At 40.3% G+C, this 20,440-nt stretch overlaps 1 protein-coding gene across 1 annotated transcript; it reads right to left on the reverse strand.

The window, feature by feature from the left end:
- Positions 1–5,402: 5,402 nt before the first annotated feature.
- On the reverse strand, positions 5,403–19,017 carry tspan34b (tetraspanin 34b). Its single transcript, XM_066642422.1, has 8 exons — positions 18,893–19,017; positions 11,027–11,103; positions 9,309–9,524; positions 8,972–9,046; positions 8,769–8,876; positions 8,007–8,135; positions 7,814–7,906; positions 5,403–7,719 (listed from the first exon to the last, which is right to left on the reverse strand). Exons 2-8 carry the CDS (start codon positions 11,081–11,083, stop codon positions 7,660–7,662), a joined length of 738 nt encoding a protein of 245 aa, XP_066498519.1. The 5' UTR covers positions 11,084–11,103; positions 18,893–19,017; the 3' UTR covers positions 5,403–7,659.
- Between the last annotated feature and the right edge of the window lie 1,423 nt (positions 19,018–20,440).

Here is a 20,440-nt window from a genome sequence, read left to right on the forward strand (position 1 = left end):
TGGACCTCCAACTTTGTCCTCAGTGGGTCAACAGTGGTCCACCCAGAAAACACTGTGTAAAACACTAGTGGACCTCCAACTTTGTCCTCAGTGGGTCAACAGTGGTCCACCCAGAAAACACTGTGTAAAACACTAGTGGACCTCCAACTTTGTCCTCAGTGGGTCAGCAGTGGTCCACCCAGAAAACACTGTGTAAAACACTAGTGGACCTCCAACTTTGTCCTCAGTGGGTCAACAGTGGTCCGCCGTCTCCTTGCTCTCAGAGATGAATTGATTGATGAATAATTGCCTAATGCCTGAGCTAATGTTTTTTTGATAATTATAGTAAAAGGGTCTGGCCTAATATTTACAGCATAGCTAATGCTTTTTGTTGTTGTTGTTAAACGCTGCTTTTATACCATTAAATGTTAATAAAACATTGTCTTGTTTGTGATTGACAGGTATATGAGAGAGATCTGCCAGGAGATGGCAGCAAAAACATTGTCTAATTTGTTCACCAAACGTGTGTACAACCCTGGTGAACAATGGTGCACTTTTACTTTGTAGCTTTGCATCCACAAACATAATCTGCTTTTAAGTGTCATCAGACAGAACCGTGTTGTGAGCTAATTTCTAAAAGAGGCACAAATGCTGCCAGCTGGTGAAATAAAATAAACTCCTTGGCAACGATCACCAAAGGTATGTTTACAGCAGCCTTTGTTGACAAGAGCACTTCACATTCTGGTTAATTATAAGTGTGTATCTGCTATGATTTGTGGATGTGTGTCTGCCTGTGAAATAATAATAAATAAATAAATAAAACATTGCACATGTAGAAATAAAATGGATTTCACTAAACACCTGTTACAGTCAATCAAAAGATGCTAGCTCCTAACAAAGCAATGAAGCAAAACATATTGAAAAATCCACCAAGACCTGCTTCAAGAAGAGCTTCTGGAAATGCCCTCACAGGACATCAGTGAAAATATGGGGGTAAAATTTGCAACAGTATACATTTGTAATCTTTGACATCTATAAAAACACTGTTACTCACCGGAAAAAGAGCCGCACACAAATATACATTGTATCTGATTTGTTTACGCTGTACAATATATTACTCTCTATGGACAAACATATTGGGACACACTTCTTAATTAGTGAATTTAAGTATTTCATTCAGTTCCATTGCTACAGGTGTATATAATGAAGCCAGTCTGCCTTTAAATATAGTGTGAAATGATGGACCATTTTAAAGAACTCACTACATTTTAGCAGGATACTGTAATAGGATGCTACTGTTGCAACAATTCAGTTAACGAAATGTCTTCCCAGCCAGGTATTCCACAATCAGCTTTGAGTGATACTGAAAAGTGGAAGTGGTTAGGGTGGCACGGTGGCGCAGCAGGTAGTGTCGCAGTCACACAGCTCCAGGGACCGTCTGTGTGGAGTTGGTGTGTTCTCCCTGTGTCTGTGTGGGTTTCCTCTGGGTGACTGTCTGTGAGGAGTGTGGTGTGTTCTCCCTGTGTCTGCATGGGTTTCCTCCGGGTGACTGTCTGTGAGGAGTGTGGTGTGTTCTCCCTGTGTCTGCGTGGGTTTCCTCCGGGTGACTGTCTGTGAGGAGTGTGGTGTGTTCGCCCTGTGTCTGTGTGGGTTTCCTCCGGGTGACTGTCTGTGAGGAGTGTGGTGTGTTCGCCCTGTGTCTGCGTGGGTTTCCTCCGGGTGACTGTCTGTGAGGAGTGTGGTGTGTTCTCCCTGTGTCTGCGTGGGTTTCCTCCGGGTGAATGTCTGTGAGGAGTGTGGTGTGTTCTCTCTGTGTCTGCATGGGTTTCCTCCGGGTGACTGTCTGTGAGGAGTGTGGTGTGTTCTCCCTGTGTCTGCATGGGTTTCCTCCGGGTGACTGTCTGTGAGGAGTGTGGTGTGTTCTCCCTGTGTCTGCGTGGGTTTCCTCCGGGTGACTGTGTGTGAGGAGTGTGGTGTGTTCGCCCTGTGTCTGCGTGGGTTTTTCTCCGGGTGAATGTCTGTGAGGAGTGTGGTGTGTTCTCCCTGTGTCTGCGTGGGTTTCCTCCGGGTGCTCCAGTTTCCTCCCCATTGGTAGGTGGAGACTCAAAGGTGTCCGTAGGTGTGAGTGTGTGAATGAATGTGTGTGTGTCTCTGTGTTGCCCTGTGAAGGACTGGCGCCCCCTCCAGGGTGTATTCCCGCCTTGCGCCCAATGATTCCAGGTAGGCTCTGGACCCACCACGACCCTGAATTGGATAAGCGGTTACAGATAATGGATGGATGGATGGATGTTAGAGTACGTAGGTCCTGTATAATCGCTGAAAGCCGAGTCAACTCTATCCAGTGTAGGGTTCTCAAAACCGCAGCATTTGAAATGAGACAATAAAATAGATAATGGAAACTGTAGTGCTCTTTAGCTCTGTTTTCCTGAGCCAGCAAAATAAGCTCTGACTTTCATTCTTACCATGCAGTAAAGATGGGGTCTGCTACAGCAGGGCCCATGTAAAACATATTCAGGAGTTGTCTATTGGCCTGCTGCACTATCACACCCACCATTGAACACTATTGCAAAGTCTCAAACATAAACAAATGCATGCAAAACATCTAGGGATGGTTTCCCAACCAGGAATTAAACCCAGAGCACTGTGTAGACATTCTGAGTGTGGATTCTCCACTGAAGACAAAACATTTTTTAAGAGAATAAACCAGCGGTTCTCTTTCCTGGCTCTACAACTTCCAGTGAGAATGGTAAGAGTGAGTACGGCTCCTATACCTATGTAGCTCTAGCTCATGTTGAGCTGTGCTGTGTACAGGCCCAGGGCATACATGAACGTGGAAGCCCCATAAATAATCTACACACACAAGTCACCAGCACAAAGCCAATAATCATAGAGAAAGAGAGCTAGTAAGCTCAACAAATATAGAAAACTATGGATGGTGGATGTTTGATATGGTTCTGAATGGCTTTAATATAATAAATACATCAGAAGCATTACTGGGTAAGAATGGGTGAGAGATGTCAAAGGTTTGTAAGGAACACTATGCGACCTTAGAAATACAGCTTGAAAATGTTTGCTACACTGACCTGTAATTGGGGGTGGAGGCACGGGGTGGAGGCTTTCGCAAGAACTGAGTAACACTTCATGGCACATGTCTCACACGCACTACAAGAGGAAGCTTGCTCAGTAAAGACATTATGGCAGAGGCAAGGTGTAGAAAAAGAGCGAGTGACTGAGAGAGAGGTTGTACAAGAGTTAATACTGAACTGACTTTCACTCAGTGGAGTGAGCTGAAAGGGAAAAGTACACAGGACAGACTCCTTCTTGTTGGACTTGTAATATAATGTTGTTGCACTTTTGTGAAAAATGTTTTTTAGTCATGTTTTTGAGTGTTATTGATCAATGAGCCCCAGGGTTAGGTTCTGCTAACATTAGCCAAATTAGCAAACCTTTTAGCCATATATTCAGGCATCAGATCTCGAAATAAGTGCTTTCCTGTCGGTTGCTACATGGTTGTACTCGCTAAATTGCCACAGAATTTAAAATTTTGTGCTAGTTGAATCCAGATTTTTGGACATGTGTTTATAGTCAGGTGTCTGCAGCACATTGCCGCTAGTTCAGCTTCTGTTAGCTGTTAGCTTGGCTTGTTAAGATACCGAGCTTTGGTTGTTTCAGCATATGTAAAACTTTGTCATTATGTTAATTAAATAGGTTAGATTTCTGTATCTGTGACTTGATTTCAAGCCCAGCAGTCATAAAAGCCCATTCTCTCCAGGTGTTCCTTTAATATCTTATTTTGGCTAGCACATAGATGTTATTTTAAGATCTACTGCATTACAGACAACCCTTTTAGCGATGAAGGACACCTGAAAAGGGATATACTTACAAACAGTATTGAACAAAGCAATATCAGTAGGTGTCTCACTGTTACATACAGCCTGCTCGGAAAAGAGGCCATTCTTGCCAGCGGTTCTATTCAATGCCTAAAAACCCAAAGAGAATGATTAAGTTACAGCAGTTACAGGGGGCAGATATCTATTCAGTTTAATTTATATAGACCTTTATTACTAGCGGTGATTGACACAAAGCAGGTGTTAAATCAGAAACCAGGTGTGGAAATATGGAGAGACAGAGTTAGTAAACATATTATTTTAACAATTAATATCTCACATTCGTTATATTTAAAGCCTACATGTAGGCAATATACACCAATCAGACACCAATTCAGAATAATCCACCAACTAAAAATACCCATCCACTGACATCCTGTGACAACTCATTAATGACTAGAAGACGACTAACACAAACTGTGCAGCTGTAGATGAGCTACAGTCTCTGACCTTCCATCTACAAAGTGGGCAGTGTATAAGAATTCCAGCAGCACAACAAAACATACATTAACACACCATCACTATAACAGTGTCACTGCTGTGCTGAGAAAGATCCATTATCCAAATAATACAAAAAATCAGAATGAAAGCAGGTGTATTGTCACATCCCATAGCACAAGTGTGAGTGAAAAACTTACACTGTGAACATTCCCACACAGTGGTAAACGTAAGAAGTACAAAGTAAATAGCCTACCTGTTCTGGGGTGGTCCTATCTGGGTTTTGTCCATTTAAAAAGAGTGGAAGGGACTGCCAGATATGCAGAGCAACAGATGGACTAATGTCTGTATTCGCAAAAAGGACAATGGAGACTCGTGGGGGTGATTAAATACACATTGACTATAGAAACAAGGGAGTCATTCAGTGTATAATTGCTCGTATCTGTGCAATTCAGTAATCTCTGTAGAGAACTGTTCTCATTTTTATAGCTTTATGAAAACATGTATAATACATAAAGCTATATAAAAGAGTCCTTGGGTTGTGGGTTCAAACCCCTCCTCAGGTCATTGTCTGTGAGGAGGTGTGTTCTCTCAGTGTTTGTGTTGGTTTCCACACAAAGTGAAGGTCTGGTTGGTGAACTGACTGTGGAGTCGCTGTAGCATCAGCAACCAACGGCTCAGTGCAGAGCAACGGTTACACCAGTGGTCTCCAAGAAGTCGATCGTGAACGAGAGGTCGATCTCCAAGATCATGCAAGTCAATCGCAATAAACCCTGGCTGCTTATGGCAGGCCGTTTTAACATTAAATGGTGCGACTGAATTTACATTATAGATATCTGTAATTCATTTATGATTAGACACAATTCTAAATGAAGATAGGCGAACTAACAATTGGAGATACCTTTAATTACATTTTCAATAGGTTAATGTCACATTTACCATTGAGGTCAATGGAAGCTTCAATTCTGAAAAAAACTGAAATTAATTACTGACTCTTAAACTTTCAATTTCAGGAAATGAAGATATATTTAATTGGAATTATAACTAGTCAGAACAAAAGGCAAGACATAGGGCAAACCGTTTTAGCTTATAATCATTTATTCTTGACATCAATAATTCAATTTACACATGGGAATATTGAATTGTTACTAGTAAAAAAGCTATGTTTACTACTAAGATTACTCTTGTCACTAGTGGCATCACATTTAAAAGCTAAGCAGCAGCTCTATGAAAGTGTCAAATAAATCCAGTGGAGTTTGAGTTCCTAACTTGTGTTTATTGAGAGTCAGAAAACATGTTATTTCTTACTAATTGAAGGAATAAGGTTTAAAAGACCGAAATGATGAAAAGGTGTGTTGTTTTTGGCTGCAATCATTCAATGCACAGTGGGACATCTGTGAACAAATGGCCCAAAGATCCAACAATATCCAGAAAATGGACTAAATTTGTCCACTTTAAAGGGGCACTTTGGAAAGGACCATCCACTCACTCCGTTATCTGTAGCTCATTTCACTGGTGCTTTTCCAACAATATGGGCATGTAAGGACACCAACGAAAGGTGTTCAAGAGCCTCTGTAACATGGAGGTAAACAGGGTAAGGACACTCACTTCGCCTGTTTTAGTTGGTGTTAGTTAACGTTAGCTTGACTCGCTAAACTCGGTGTCTCAGATTATACTCGGCTACGTAGCTGCATTACGGAGGTTTATAGTGTCGGATGAATTCGAGTTCGACTTCGATCACATTTACAAGAATAACGGTACCTCTACATTTGAGTTTAGCTTATTGCTAGGCTACTGTCATGAATATCCATCCATCCATCCATTATCTGTAAGCGCTTATCCAATTTAGGGTCGCGGGGGGTCCAGAGCCTACCTGGAATCATCGGGCGCAAGGCGGGAATACACCCTGGAGGGGGCGCCAGTCCTTCACAGAGCAACACAGACACACACACATTCACTCACACACTCGGACACTTTCGAGTCGCCAATCCACCTGCAACGTGTGTTTTTGGACTGTGGGAGGAAACCGGAGCACCCGGAGGAAACCCACGCGGACACGGGGAGAACACACCAACTCCTCACAGACAGTCACCCGGAGCGGGAATCAAACCCACAACCTCCAGGTTCCTGGAGCTGTGTGACTGCGACACTACCTGCTGCGCCACCGTGCCGCCCCTGTCACGAATAATGTTGGTTATTTAGCTAGATACTGTCATAACAGTCGGTCATAACGGTGTTTTACCGCGACGTTGTTCAGCTGTTGTCCACCAGTGACGTCACAATCGCGTTCAAGAATTTCCGTAGAGAGCTCGGGTTTTTCCGTCAATTTAATAAAATTGTCAGTTTTAAAGCAAATTAAGCTGCTATTTTCATTTTAATTCATACTTATATCTGTCAGTAACTACAATAATGTGAAATATTCAGGGAGGTCCATTAAGTGGTGCTTAGCCTTTAAGAAGTGGACACAGAGAGACCACTGCTCCGCTGCAATAGACAGTGAGCTTTTTTATTTATTCTAATATCCACAAGTTGCCCTTCAGTGATTTTAAGAAATGAAAATATTTACTAATTTATTCAATTAATGTTCCTAAATTGGAGGTTTCTTATACTTGGCCTATCTACATAGCCGCCTATGTAGGCAAGAGAGAGAGGGGTAGCTCACTCAGATTGAGACACACCCTGATGTGATCTTGTGTGGTTTCTATTGGATGTGAAAAATAGGGCAAAAAGCGAATACAACAACTGTTTAATTTTATTGTTCATTCAGATACACTCCATAATTAACAGATTGAAAGATGTTCAAATTAATCTTTCAAATTATGAAAAATACTATAATATTAAATTATACTTTAATAAAAAATAGGGTATTTTTAGCATCTATTTATAGGTCTTTTTTTTTTTTACCCCATTCCAGGCTGTGAAGTTCTTAACTGTAAATGAAGATTGTACTGTTGCTTTGTAAATTGTTAAATGGCCCTGAGTTGCACATGCTTTTCATAATTACAACTGAAATTAATAGATAATTCATTGGACAACTGTGAAGTGTGAATAATGTATGCTTTACCACTTTGACTTTTATAGTGTCTCAAATAATTTAAACAATATGTAAATATAATAAACTTAAGACCTTAGACGTAAGATATTATTAAAATCAACATAAATAAAAGAAAACAAAACTTATTGGATATAAATTTCTTATAAAGAGAAAAATCTATACATCAACATTTTAATTTATAAAAGTAAAAGTCATTTTCATATTTTTAAATATTGTTTTAAAGAAATGTAAAGAGTTTGCTGTGAACATGGATCTGTAAAAATGTAGAAACATCTGGGAGCGTCGTCCTTTCCTCAGTCTTCAGGATGTTTTGGCTTTTATTTGGCAATACATGACCATGGAGGCGACCATGGCACCAAGCTAGAGGTAGAAATACGAAGAAATAAGAAAAAAATCAACAACATTTCTTCATTTCTTGTTATTTCTTGTGAGAACCTGACAGCTGATGAATTACCTCAAGAACCGCAATCCCCAGCGCCACGCCTATGATCACCACTGAATTCGAGTCAATCCACTTTACCAGTGTCGGAAAACATCCAGTAACATTCTGAGACGGAAGAATAGAACACACTGTTAGAAGATTTTACTAGGAAAAGATGGCAGTAATAGCTGTTTAAACTGTTTTGTGGAACTGAACTGATCTGTACCTGAGCGGTGGCATTGCTGGGTGTGCAGGGCGTAAATCCCTTACAGCACTGCGATGGGTAGACACTGCTGTTACTGCTAAAAGGTGAACCTGAGAAATCTGTGAAGTTGTTGAATCCACAGCAGTTCAACTATAAAAGAACACCAAATACATCAAACCTCAGGCGATGACGAGACAAACCTTAAAAAGATTTACCTCAATCAGACCATTAATCTACTGCTTTTATTTTGTAATTTGAGATTAAGATATAAACAAAATCACACAGAGTTCCCAGCAGTGGTGATGTCCCAAGTGTTTAATGCCTCTGAAAAAGCCCTCACAGAAAGTTATTGTGTTAAATTGTTATGCATTTTCTCACTAATGTTTGAGGCCAGTGTTTTAGACTCTTAGAGATGAGAGAGATATCTGTAAATCTATGAATCCGCTGCAAAATGTTGCCCAACGAAAGCTGATTTCCACATTTTATAACCCGTTTTTAAATATCAATAAAAGAATGCTTATATATAGATATAAATAAATGATCAGAAATAATAATAAATACGATATTATAAAGATAAATAAATGGGTGTTTCTTTAGACCAGACGTCACTCTGGGTTACACACGGAACCGGTCTGGATGTTAAAATTTGGAAATAAACAAACAAACAATTCACTGTTTGTCCTTGTAAACGCTGCATAAAACACATAGGTGCATGCGTTATCAATAAAGCACATCAAAAGCAGGAATAAACCAACATTCTGATGATGAGTGTATGTTACACACCGTGCTCATGGTGGCGTTCCATAGGCCTGTGATATCTTTATTCGTTCCATAATCCTTTTTGATGTTGTTCACAATCGTGACCCCCACCTGACTGATCAGGTTTTGTATCTGAGGAATGCATAATAATTGTTAGTGGCACCTCTCTTATGTCTTATGTGCTGTTAAACGTATCTTATTATCTACCCCCAAAAAAGTTCTCTTACCAATCCCTTAAAAACCAGGAGTACAATTGCCCCGGCGACCTCAGCAATGAAGACGATCAGAATGATGGTAAAGAACTGGGAAGAAAGAGCGGAGAGTGTTAGAAATGGAGGTGAAATGCAGACATATTATTTATTCTCTACAGTAACACAGTATTTATTGATCTATTACAATTACTATACATTTGGAATGAGACATCGTTCAGAATAACAAAGCATTCAACATCAGAGACACTACATACGCTGACACCGCTGGTACAGTCTCTGCTGTTTTTAGATCTTTTGTGATAGTTTTGAAGGAATGAATGAAAAATGAATGTCGTTGAGGCAGAGGACCTACCAATAGCAGCATGCACTTGCTCTCCTTTACAGCACCACAGCAGCCCAGGAAGCCAATCAGCAGCAGCACAGCACCCAAGGCAATCAGCAGGTAGCCCACGTTGAGCACCTGCTTCAACTCAGTTGGAGCACCATCCAGGTTCTGCAGAAAACCCAAGATAGAGCCACTGTCTACCTTTACCCAGATCCCCACTGCTAGGATCCCAGCTCCGGCCAACTACACAGGAAAGAGAGCGACAGTAATTATATATAGAACATCTATATAAAAAAAAACATTAAAAATGCAGATGTGTAATTATATGGACCTATTTCCATTGGGTAACTTTTGCCTGCTGCGGAAATCAGTGCTTCACCAGTTCTCTGTCCACTACATGGTCAAGGAAAAGCTAAATGTAAAACAATGCCAAGTTATTGCTGCTAATGAATGTGGTGTCTGACACTTAGCATGGAATCTAGGGCAATTATTCCATAGGCATTAACCAGTCAAATCATTTAATAACTACATCAACTACTAATCCCAGGTTAAAAAAGATCCAGCTCTTATTAGTGATTTTGTTTGAACTATTTTCACACTAATATTACTGAGAGGTTACTCACACAGACATTATAAAGACTTTAATAAAACAGAGTGCATTATGGGTATTTAATTCGAATCCCATACTGGTTTAATTCATTTCCAATGAAAATGGCAATTATAAGTATAGGTTATTATTTTTGTTCTAAAACATGTTGAGTATAAAATTACACAGAAGCCTCAGCAACTACATGTGATCACATTTTTCACTGTTTATTTACTTCAGCTCATATTCTTATTAGGAGACTCTGCAGCGATATATTTACATACCCCTGAATTTGGTTGAATTTTATGCTTGTCATGATCCCAGCAATCAAACACATTCAGTGGTGCTGGGCTCTGGGATTATTAGTCTAATTACTAGTCTAATGTTTTGAGAAATTATAATTGTCACATTTTTTCTCTGTTTCGTCCAGTTACTTTTCACAGTTTCATCAGTTTTTGATGGTTACACATTCGTCCAGACGCAGACCACTGAGTGTTGTCTCAGAGTAGAAGCATGGAATTAATTCATGAACATTCATCTGGTGTTTTGTACCCGAGTTCCATTCAAAGATGAAGAAGGTTTCAGTTGTTATGGCCAAAAAGATTAAGAGGTGAACATGAGCTCAGGAAGGAAGGCCCCTTTTTAGAGGACACTTCTTTCTGCTGTGCTTAGTTCATAATCTAATTTGAAATGTGCATCCAGATCATTTATTACATCGATATTGCTTAACTGTGCTGCAGTTTCATAAAATGAAAAAGAATAACCAACTTAAAAGCAGCTGTTGAAACTACATGAAAATGCATTGTCAGTTGTTAATTGCTTTCAGTGTATGACTTTATTTGACAGTACTTTAGCTTTAAATACTGCAGATGTGCTTGTCTTATTTGTTCAATTAGCACTCACAGTTGGCTAAAACAGGCCCGTTGGTTTATTTGACTCTAAAGGTATATCACAATCAGTCCAGCTGTCATTTCAATAGTTTGGGTAATAATAATTCAGCTCTAAATGAAATAATATGTCACTCTCTTAGTTTATATATATATATATATATATATATATATAAACTAAAAGCTCAATTACCTCAGCATGGACTCACCATAGCCTCATACTATGAAGTTTGTAGTCATTTGCTTTAAAATGAAAAAATATTGGTACTTACAAAAATGATGCCGTTGAAAATGAACATCATTGTTTTCAAAAATCCAAAGCAACCCATTTTGAGGACTTCTGCTGCTCCTGAAAACAAGCACAGATAAAGAAATGTGGTGAGAATATGCCAGAAAACAAGCAGGTTTACTGGCCAAAGATATGAAATGGCTACAACTTCCATCCATCCATTATCTGTAACCCTTATCCAATACAGGGTCACGGTGGGTCCAGAGCCTACCTGGAATCATTGGGCACAAGGCGGGAATACACCCTGGAGGGGGCGCCAGTCCTTCACAGGGCAACACACACATGCACACCTACGGACACTTTTGAGTCGCCAATCCACCTACCAACGTGTGTTTTTGGACTGTGGGAGGAAACCGGAGCAACCGGAAGAAACCCACGCAGACACAGAGAGAACACACCACACTCCTCACAGACAATCACCCGGAGGAAACCCACGCAGACAAAGGGAGAACACACCACACTCCTCACAGACAGTCACCCGGAGGAAACTCACGCAGACACAGGGAGAACACACCACACTCCTCACAGACAGTCACCCGGAGGAAACCCACGCAGACACAGGGAGAACACGCCACACTCCTCACAGACAGTCACCCGGAGGAAACCCACGCAGACACAGGGAGAACACGCCACACTCCTCACAGACAGTCACCCGGAGGAAACCCACGCAGACACAGGGAGAACACGCCACACTCCTCACAGACAGTCACCCGGAGGAAACCCATGCAGACACAGGGTAAACACGCTACACTCCTCACAGACAGTCACCCGGAGGAAACCCACGCAGACGCAGGGAGAACACGCCACACTCCTCACAGACAGTCACCCGGAGGAAACCCACGCAGACACAGGGAGAACACGCCACACTCCTCACAGACAGTCACCCGGAGGAAACCCACGCAGACACAGGGAGAACACGCCACACTCCTCACAGACAGTCACCCGGAGGAAACCCACGCAGACACAGGGAGAACACGCCACACTCCTCACAGACAGTCACCCGGAGGAAACCCACGCAGACACAGAGAGAACACATTACACTCCTCACAGACAGTCACCCGGAGCGGGAATCAAACCCACAACCTCCAGGTCCCTGGAGCTGTGTGACTGCGACACTACCTGCTGCGCCACCATGCTGCCAACTTCAGCCAGTGGAGTAAGCAGCACACATTTCTTTGTTTCTGTTCTTTATTATATTTTGGGTAAATATTTCTGAAGGAGGACACAAATGTCATTGTCTCTGTCACAGTGGCCTCTCATTTAACTGAAAGTTTCATTAACCAAACAAACTGGTTTCATGGTCTACAGGCTCACTGCATCTGTGAGGACAAAGCCTTGAAGTCATGAATTTCATGCTCAATACCTAAACAGAGAGATGCATAAGCATTTTAAAGGGCAGGAGCTCAAGGGGTAACATAATGGTGAGTTAAACTTAAATTTCTTTACAGTGCATTGTAAAGAGACAACAATTATAGCATTTATTATGGTGCACCACAGGGCAGTCTAAAATACTAGTGTTCATTTCTAGAACTGATCTGAACCCCAAGCCTGCGCATCAGGCCGTGCACAGGTTCAACCAGAGCTGGGTTCAAAACAGAAGCATAAATTGGGCTTAATACTCAGGAGACAGCGCCCTCTGTTGGTTTGGAGGGGCAGCACCTTGGGTGTAGGTAATAGTTGATAATAACATCATTCACTGTATTCAGTCTTTGGCTGTTTCTGCTGAGTTCAGTGTCAGACTCATTAACGACATTCTATTAAAACACTGAGGAACCAAGAGTGACACTAGAGTCATTGTAATGAATATTATAATAGAACATTGGAGCCATAATACGTCATAGTACTTTTTCTTTTGATACTTAAGTGCATTTGAAGGTAAACACTTTTATACTTTTCCTCAAGTGGAGATCAACAACGAGGACGTCTACTTTTACTGGAGTAATATCTTATCTTCAGCATCTGTGCTTTAACTCAGTACATGGTCTGTGTTCTTTGTCCACCACTTCATAAACCAGCAAATAACCAGAAAATATTGCACTGGTTGAGGAATATAAAAGCTACAGTTCCCAAGAATCAGATTATGTTTAAACCTTTTGTAATGTCAAGTACCAACAATGAATCTGTCCCCAGAATCTGCCATTTACCCTAAATATGTTCTGTATGTAACTGGAAAATCACTCATTTTATTTCCATTTAATCACTAAAGTAGACGTTTACATAGACATATCTCAGAGGAACTCTCCTTCTTCCATACTTTTGAATACTTTTGATTTATAACTTTTGGCCAGTAATGAGGGGGGTGTGGTAATCAATCAAACTTCATACTAATTAAACATAAAATAACAGTTTAAATTATAACAATGAAATAGACAGTAGTTTCCAGCTGATGAGTGACTGGGCTCCTCAGGAGATCACTGGTGTGACACCCAGTAATGCCTCGGCCACTGTGAGGCTGGGTGCCCAAAATGTCATTTCCATACAGATGATTTTCAGCCTGTTTTTCATAAAGTTTACAAACAGGGCCCTCCTTCCTTTTCACAGCACATTTAGCTAATCGTGCTGAACACCTCCGGATTGTTTGGATGGGGGATGGCAGGATGATGTAAGTACTAGTCGACTGCTTCTAAATTTACATCACATCAAAGTTGCCAGATTCAGGATTTTTAAAGTATTTTTTAACTCCATTGAGTTGCTACATAATTATTCAACATTAAATGCAATTCAATACGAAGAATAAATCATTGTATAATTAAGGCTTCCGATGAAGGCATTTTTGTTAAATACTATTATGGGAAACTGCTGACATCACATCGCACTGCTTGGTCAGCACATCCGATGGAATAAGAAACCCAAACAGTCTTCCAAGTCCCCACCAGAGCAGAGTGGCCCTGGGAACCATTTGGCTCTACAATGGAAAAGAGGCCCAAGAGAGCACAACAGGCCTCAGTCTCAGGGTGGGTATGATGGCCCTCCCTCTGCTCCCTTCACAAGTACAGGCCTAGCGATATGGGCATTTGTAGGCTGGCACTGCAGCTCTGGATTATTAGCTGTCTACTGCCACTCAGACTGTAAAGGATTGGTAGTTGGATTTATATATTTCAGAGGAAGCATGTGCTATCCCTCACCCTTCCAATTCTGCTAGCATTATGTGTGATAGGGAGTCTGTGCTAACGGGTGGAATAGGTTAAAATTCGGTTAAAAAAATTAATACAGTCTCTGAAAGAACAGCCAACATGGAGTTTTGTCTATTTTTTGTTGCCCACGACAAATCACATTACAGTTTTGTTTTCGTGTGGGACTCCATGCATTTGCATTTTAGTGACAAAGAGGTAAGCTTTGAAACTGAGAACTCTTTATATGGAGCTGTATATTTGTGTGTCATGGGCAACGAGAATCTAACTACTTCCTTCCTGGTAGAGTCACTGCAGTGTTGCACTCAAATTACAAAGTGCATCCTTAAGTAGACATACGTTTGTTGATTAACCAGCGAAAAGCAGTCTCAGGGAATGGAGGTGATGGAGGAGGGTATGTATTTGGGGCTTTTCCTGTTTTTGAAACTCCAGAAACACCTCTGTGACAATGGTTATCTGGCTGATGGTGGTCTGGCAAGGCTAGATTTAACAGAAATAGGTTTCCTAAGATTTAGAGGATACCAATAATTTAATATTGAGAGCCAGGATTTCAGAAAAAGGTCATATCTTGAGAAAATTAGTTCAAAGTCAAAATGTAGAAAAGAAAAAGTAACTCTTCTGATCAATTAAGAGAAAATACGGAGAATATGGAGATTTCTTTTAACATCGTAAACCCAAAAAATAGAGAAAAAAAGGCAAAACATCTAGAAAATAAGTCATTATTTAAACACAGCAGGTTAAATAGTTTATGTTAAGCCCCTTCTAAAAAGTACGTTAAAACCAGAGAGGTTTTTGTTTTTCATATTTAACCATAATATAAATATGTTGTTATCCAGTAAACACACACACTCTGTGTTTCTAGAGTGGTCTCACAGGTCTGACCAGGACGAGGAGACGGCTGGTGACACCTAATCAGATGTACTCGCGGTAGTCAAAACCAAGCTAAACAATCATCTCTTATTCAGTAGACTGATATTTTAATATTTTCTGTGTACGAGGAAGTAACTTAGATTCTTTATCATTTTTTCATCTTCTGGAAAACCACAGGTTGATAGTTCACCACTTCCCCAACAACTAGACAGAAGAATGATGGCCAAATAAATCCTTGTCAGTGGAAGGTCTGGGGAAGCTTTGGTGCTTCATATCAGCGTCTTTGTTTACATGTGTTTTTTTATTATTATTATTATGTGATTGTTTTGTACAGAAAATACAGAGGGCAGGACTAATAAATGCAGAAATGAAAAAAGCAGCACAAACTTGTGTTCATAATATATATAAAAACAGTTTTCTTTTTTCTTGTTTATTTATATGAAACTTGTAAATGACCCCATTCAGCTCCACTGGGTGGTAACACTTTTGAGGCTCTGAGCTGTTTCTTGAGTTACTGAACCTCGACTCGCTCACGGACAAAGCCATGGTTCACGCTAAAGAAACTACTCTTTTTGGTTCCAGCTGGGAACTAATTCTTCTGGTTCACAAACCAGTTTATGTTGGTGGAAACGCATCAGAAGATTCCAAATTTAGTTCATGCACTATGTGAAATATGGCTGAACTAACAACAGAAGGTGAAATAAACTTCACTCACTCAGTCATTCAGTCACTCAGTCAGTCATTCAGTCAGACATTCAGTCATTCAGTCAGTCACTCACTCAGTCAGTCAGACATTCAGTCAGTCAGTCAGTCAGTCACTCAGTCAGTCAGTCAGTCAGTCAGTCAGTCAGTAACTCGATCAGTCAGTCAGTCACTCAATCACAGTCACTCAGTAACTCAGTCAGTAACTCGGTCAGTCACTCACTTAGTCAGTCACTCGGTCAGTCACTCAGTCATTCGGTCAGTTACTCAGTCACTCACTCACAGTCACTCAGTAACTCAATCAGTCACTCAGTCAGTCAGTCAGTCAGTCAGTAACTCAATCAGTCACTCAGTCAGTCGGTCAGTCACTCAGTAACTAGGTCATTCACTCAGTCGGTCAGTCACTCAGTAACTCAGTCACTCACTCAGTCAGTCACTCAGTCATTCAGTCACTCAGTCATTCAGTAACTCACTAATGCTTTTTTACTGTCCCAGTTATTTTTTTCATATTAATTCTATTGATATTAATGCTATCATAATAACATATGAAATGAAGTTGAGCAGACAGAACATGAAATGTCTTGGGTTCGTAATGCCTGCAATATAATAAAAGTCAAATATAAAAAGCACTGAGTTCCCCGCCCCAACTTTTTCCTAATTTGGGGATGTAAATGTACGAAATTAAATGGGATGCTCTGTAACAGAACACAAGCTCACAGTCTCAGTGCCAAGTGGGGGCTAGTTACAGCTTTGTAGCAGTGTAACATCCAATATCTCTGAGATTAATTGGAGTGATGTTTGTAATCCAAATAATCGCCCAAGATCAATACCTGACCTGACCATTGTTTATGTGGCTGAATGTTGTCAAATTTACCATGGAAATGTTTAGATAGCCTTTGTATAGCCTTCCCAGAAAAGTAGGCTGTTATTGTGACAAAGAGGGACACTATTTTATTTGAAGTTAATTTATTTGATTTGAAAAAATGTTGAATAAATAGTTAATAATTCATTTCCAAAAGAGAGTGTGAGCTTTATAGCTGTAGTTATCTCAATGTTTATCTATCACTAGGTTAATCACAAGATCATGTGGGAACAGTGTAATCTCAGGAGGTCTTTGCTGCCGAGGCAGCGTCACGCTATCCAATGATCGTCAGCTCATTCATACACACATGCGCAGAGGCTGTGAGCCACAAAGTCTACGCTCTGCCTTTTGATCACACTTGACTAGCCCCTGACGCAGCTCAGTGATGTATTAAAAACTCAGCCCAAATCTGAAACAGCTCTCAACAGCCAACAAACTACAGACTTCAGATATTACTTCAGCCTTATTATTGTGATGTGGAGGAATGAAATCACCATCAGTTGTGACCTGGTGCTTTGTGTAATAGGTTTAACTCAAGGCCAATAGAGCCAAGCTCACGATGAATATGTGTGTTGTGTACAGTCAAACATCAGCTGTTTTACTTCAGCTTCTCTCCTCCATGACCTACACAGAAACTGGATGTGTGACTCTGAAACATGAAACTACATTAGGACAGGGTTCCGAATGCTCCACACTCATACACTGGTTTCCAAAGAGTAAAATGGAAAAACTAAATAAAAATACATTTTAAAAAAGTAAAATAGGGTGCTTATGTGTTGTCTGTTGGGAGATTGTCATTTTGGTCTCCGGCAATGCCTCAGACATCCGAGTCTGGATTTATAAATGACTATATGTGGCCCCCCTCTCTCCCCATCACACAAGCACAAGCCATTTACCAGCTGACGCAGCAGATATGGGCATTACACACACGTTATAGAGCAAAAGAAATGTTAAAAATGGGTTTTAGATTCAGTGACGTTTAGATTGAATATAAAACTATCAAATGATAATGTAATATAATCATTTATAATAAATTATGGAGAAAAAAAAGAGTCTCACAAAATTCAGTGTATATTTGGGATCATTTTCCCAAAAAAAGTTTATAAACACTTGTCACTTGGCACTAAAATATGCAGCAAAATAAAAGACCAGTACAGTGTTGTTATAAAGAGGGCTTTGTCTCTAACGCTGTGAACCAAATCACTAATTTTACAGGCCATTGGATCTTCCTGTTCTCCTCTGCTCTTTCTTTCCTGGACTCTCTATTTATGCATTCATTCTCCCTCTCTCTCTCTCTCTCTCTCTCTCAGGAGTGCTCTACAGAAGTTGTGGAAACACCTGCTGATGGATGTTTCCTGGAGCTTTGAAAATAAAAAACACGCAACGATCCTTTGATGAACCCATGAGACAAATATGATTAGTTTATGACATCATCATCATTACTTAGTGATGTAAACATGGCAGATTTCCTCAAACCGCTCATTAGAGCAGTCAGCGTCCAGCGCCGAAAATGCCCCAGTGCACAGCCTCACGGGCCCCCATTCAATCCCTTAATCGTTAGGGAACATAACCGTACTGTACTCTACTGTATTATATGTGAGGATTTTAAAATTGTGTTGATGACATATGCCCCATTTTGTCTCCAGGACTTACACTGAATTATTTGACACAGTTCTGTAATGAAAACTCTCTCTCTGGAGATGCAAATGTAATGTTAAACCACGGTTGTAACTTTAAAGGTACGTTTACACTGTTTGTACCTTTAGTGACTGATAATGTACCCCTGCCTCTTCACCTGTGTTTCAGAACGGCTGATATTAAGGATATTAAAGTCCAGAAACAGTGAAATGGCTCATTGTACACGAGTTAAAAGAAATAAAAATACACCTCGAGTTGTTCTAAGAAAAAATGTAAGACACTGACAAAAGGGAATTAAGGAATACATTAGGAAAATGTATAAAACACTTTACATAGAAACAAATCATGGTTACGTTTCTGACTAGACAGAGCTTTTAATTCTCCCTCCAGCGTTGTGTTTTACAAATCTCCCGTGATTAATCTTTATCTAATAAGTGTGTGTTTGTCTCTGAGGGGTAAATAAAGCTCCACAAACTGTTGGACGTCTAGAGAAACAGAATGAATGCCATCTTCTACACTGTGATGAATCTAAGAGCCCTCACTTTTTTAGTTGATCACTTTAAAGTCTAGTAGAAATTCCACTAAAAGCAGATCTTAATGATCGTATCCAGAGTCATTCTGTGTGTAAAGAGGGAGAGATTCTTACCTTAAGTGAAATCCCTGAGTGGTCGTTAAACAAAGCACTGCCTCGTGTTTTCTCCCTCTCCTCGTGTGCTTTCACTGAACCAGGTTAGTGGTTTCTAGAGAGAGAGAGAGAGGGGGAGAGGGAGGAGAAAAGGGATGTAGGAGGCAGGTGGGAGTGACTGTTCTCTATCCTCTGTGGAGTCTCACCTGAGAGGGAGGGGGCACAGTGCATCTGGTTGCCACAGTGATATGAAAGTCCCGCATACATTCGCATGTACACTCCCACAAAAACAAGACGTAGCAGCAGTGATAGGTTGTAACCTCATGGTGTCCGTGTAAATTAGGGCCAGGTACAAACAGACTGAGAGACAAGAGCTCAGAACTAATAACGGTTAAAAACTGCTGAACGTCAAGTGCTTTTAGTGATGCTGGGAAGTCTGTTTCTTTTTCTTACTCTTTTTTGTCAGATTTAAAACCCTAGCTCAGGTGTCTATGATGCAGTGAAGGTCAAATTACACCTATTCAAAAACTGAAACAGAATCAGGGGCGAGATTCTGAAAATAAAAGACTCAAAAAGTGACCTCTAGTTTACAGTTGGACAAAGGGCCGTGTAAAATCTGTGCCACTCATTTTTCATGGGATCTGATGCTTTGCTTTAGAGGGATTTAACCAAAACCACTGCTTTAATAACTTTATAATAAAGTGTATTAAGAGTTTGGGAGTAACGTCTTAACAGTTCCATACAGTAACTTTCTCTGATGTGGCATTCAAGTAGGAAACGTTCGTTATTTTTGTAAAGATTTACTGATTTACACTGAACATATTCAATGACAAATAGAGTTTAGATGATTCTAGAAAAACTGAATCATTATTGCTAACAGCAGCCAGGTGTCTGAGGAAATGTAATGCCTCCAAAGGCTCTCTCAGGCGTGAAATGGTTAGAAACACACTGTCAGTGACACAGTCACTGATTTACAACAGTTTACAAATGGTTTGGACCTTTAATAGAAACACTCAGCAGGGAAATCTATGTTGATTACGGTAGTGAATAAGGAGGTATGTTCAGTTCAGTGGAGTGAAATATTAATTGCAGATTGTTGTGTAGAGAATTAAAGATCATATGAGCACAATGTCTGGAAGAAATTGGTGCTGTGTAAAAATCTATGTCTAATCCTTTGACCAGAAGCTGGTACATTAACAAACACCCAAAACCAAACACTTAAATTAACACAGTATTTAAATACAACAATACAATTAAATACACTGCCATTAACTCTGATTCAATACTGTGTTAGTGTTAAAAGCTGTATTCACTGGCACCATATCCACTGTGACACTTGGTTTCCGGTCATCAACGCTGTAAAGTAAAACTCTACAATTAAAGCACATTGAAGCACTGTTTGAAATGTCAGATAATGGATGCATTTCCCCTTCAATCGTTTGTACCATGCAAAGTCAAACCAGTTTTACCGGCCTGAGGAAGTCCAGAGTACAGAATACACCTCTGTGTGTGCCATTCAAATATAGCCACTGATATCAGCAAGATGTGTTTTGAAAACAGACCGACGCA

This window comes from Hoplias malabaricus, chromosome 13 (assembly GCF_029633855.1).
Source record: "Hoplias malabaricus isolate fHopMal1 chromosome 13, fHopMal1.hap1, whole genome shotgun sequence".
NCBI lineage: Eukaryota > Metazoa > Chordata > Actinopteri > Characiformes > Erythrinidae > Hoplias > Hoplias malabaricus.

Excerpts from the sequence above, each read along its gene's own strand:
- tspan34b (XM_066642422.1), bottom strand. The coding sequence starts at position 11,083 with ATGGGTTGCTTTGGATTTTTGAAAACAATGATGTTCATTTTCAACGGC. Across the intron at positions 9,047-9,308 it reads GCAAGTGCATGCTGCTATTG|TTCTTTACCATCATTCTGAT; the intron begins GTAGGTCCTCTG and ends CTTTCTTCCCAG. Across the intron at positions 7,907-8,006 it reads CCAGCAATGCCACCGCTCAG|AATGTTACTGGATGTTTTCC; the intron begins GTACAGATCAGT and ends CTTCCGTCTCAG.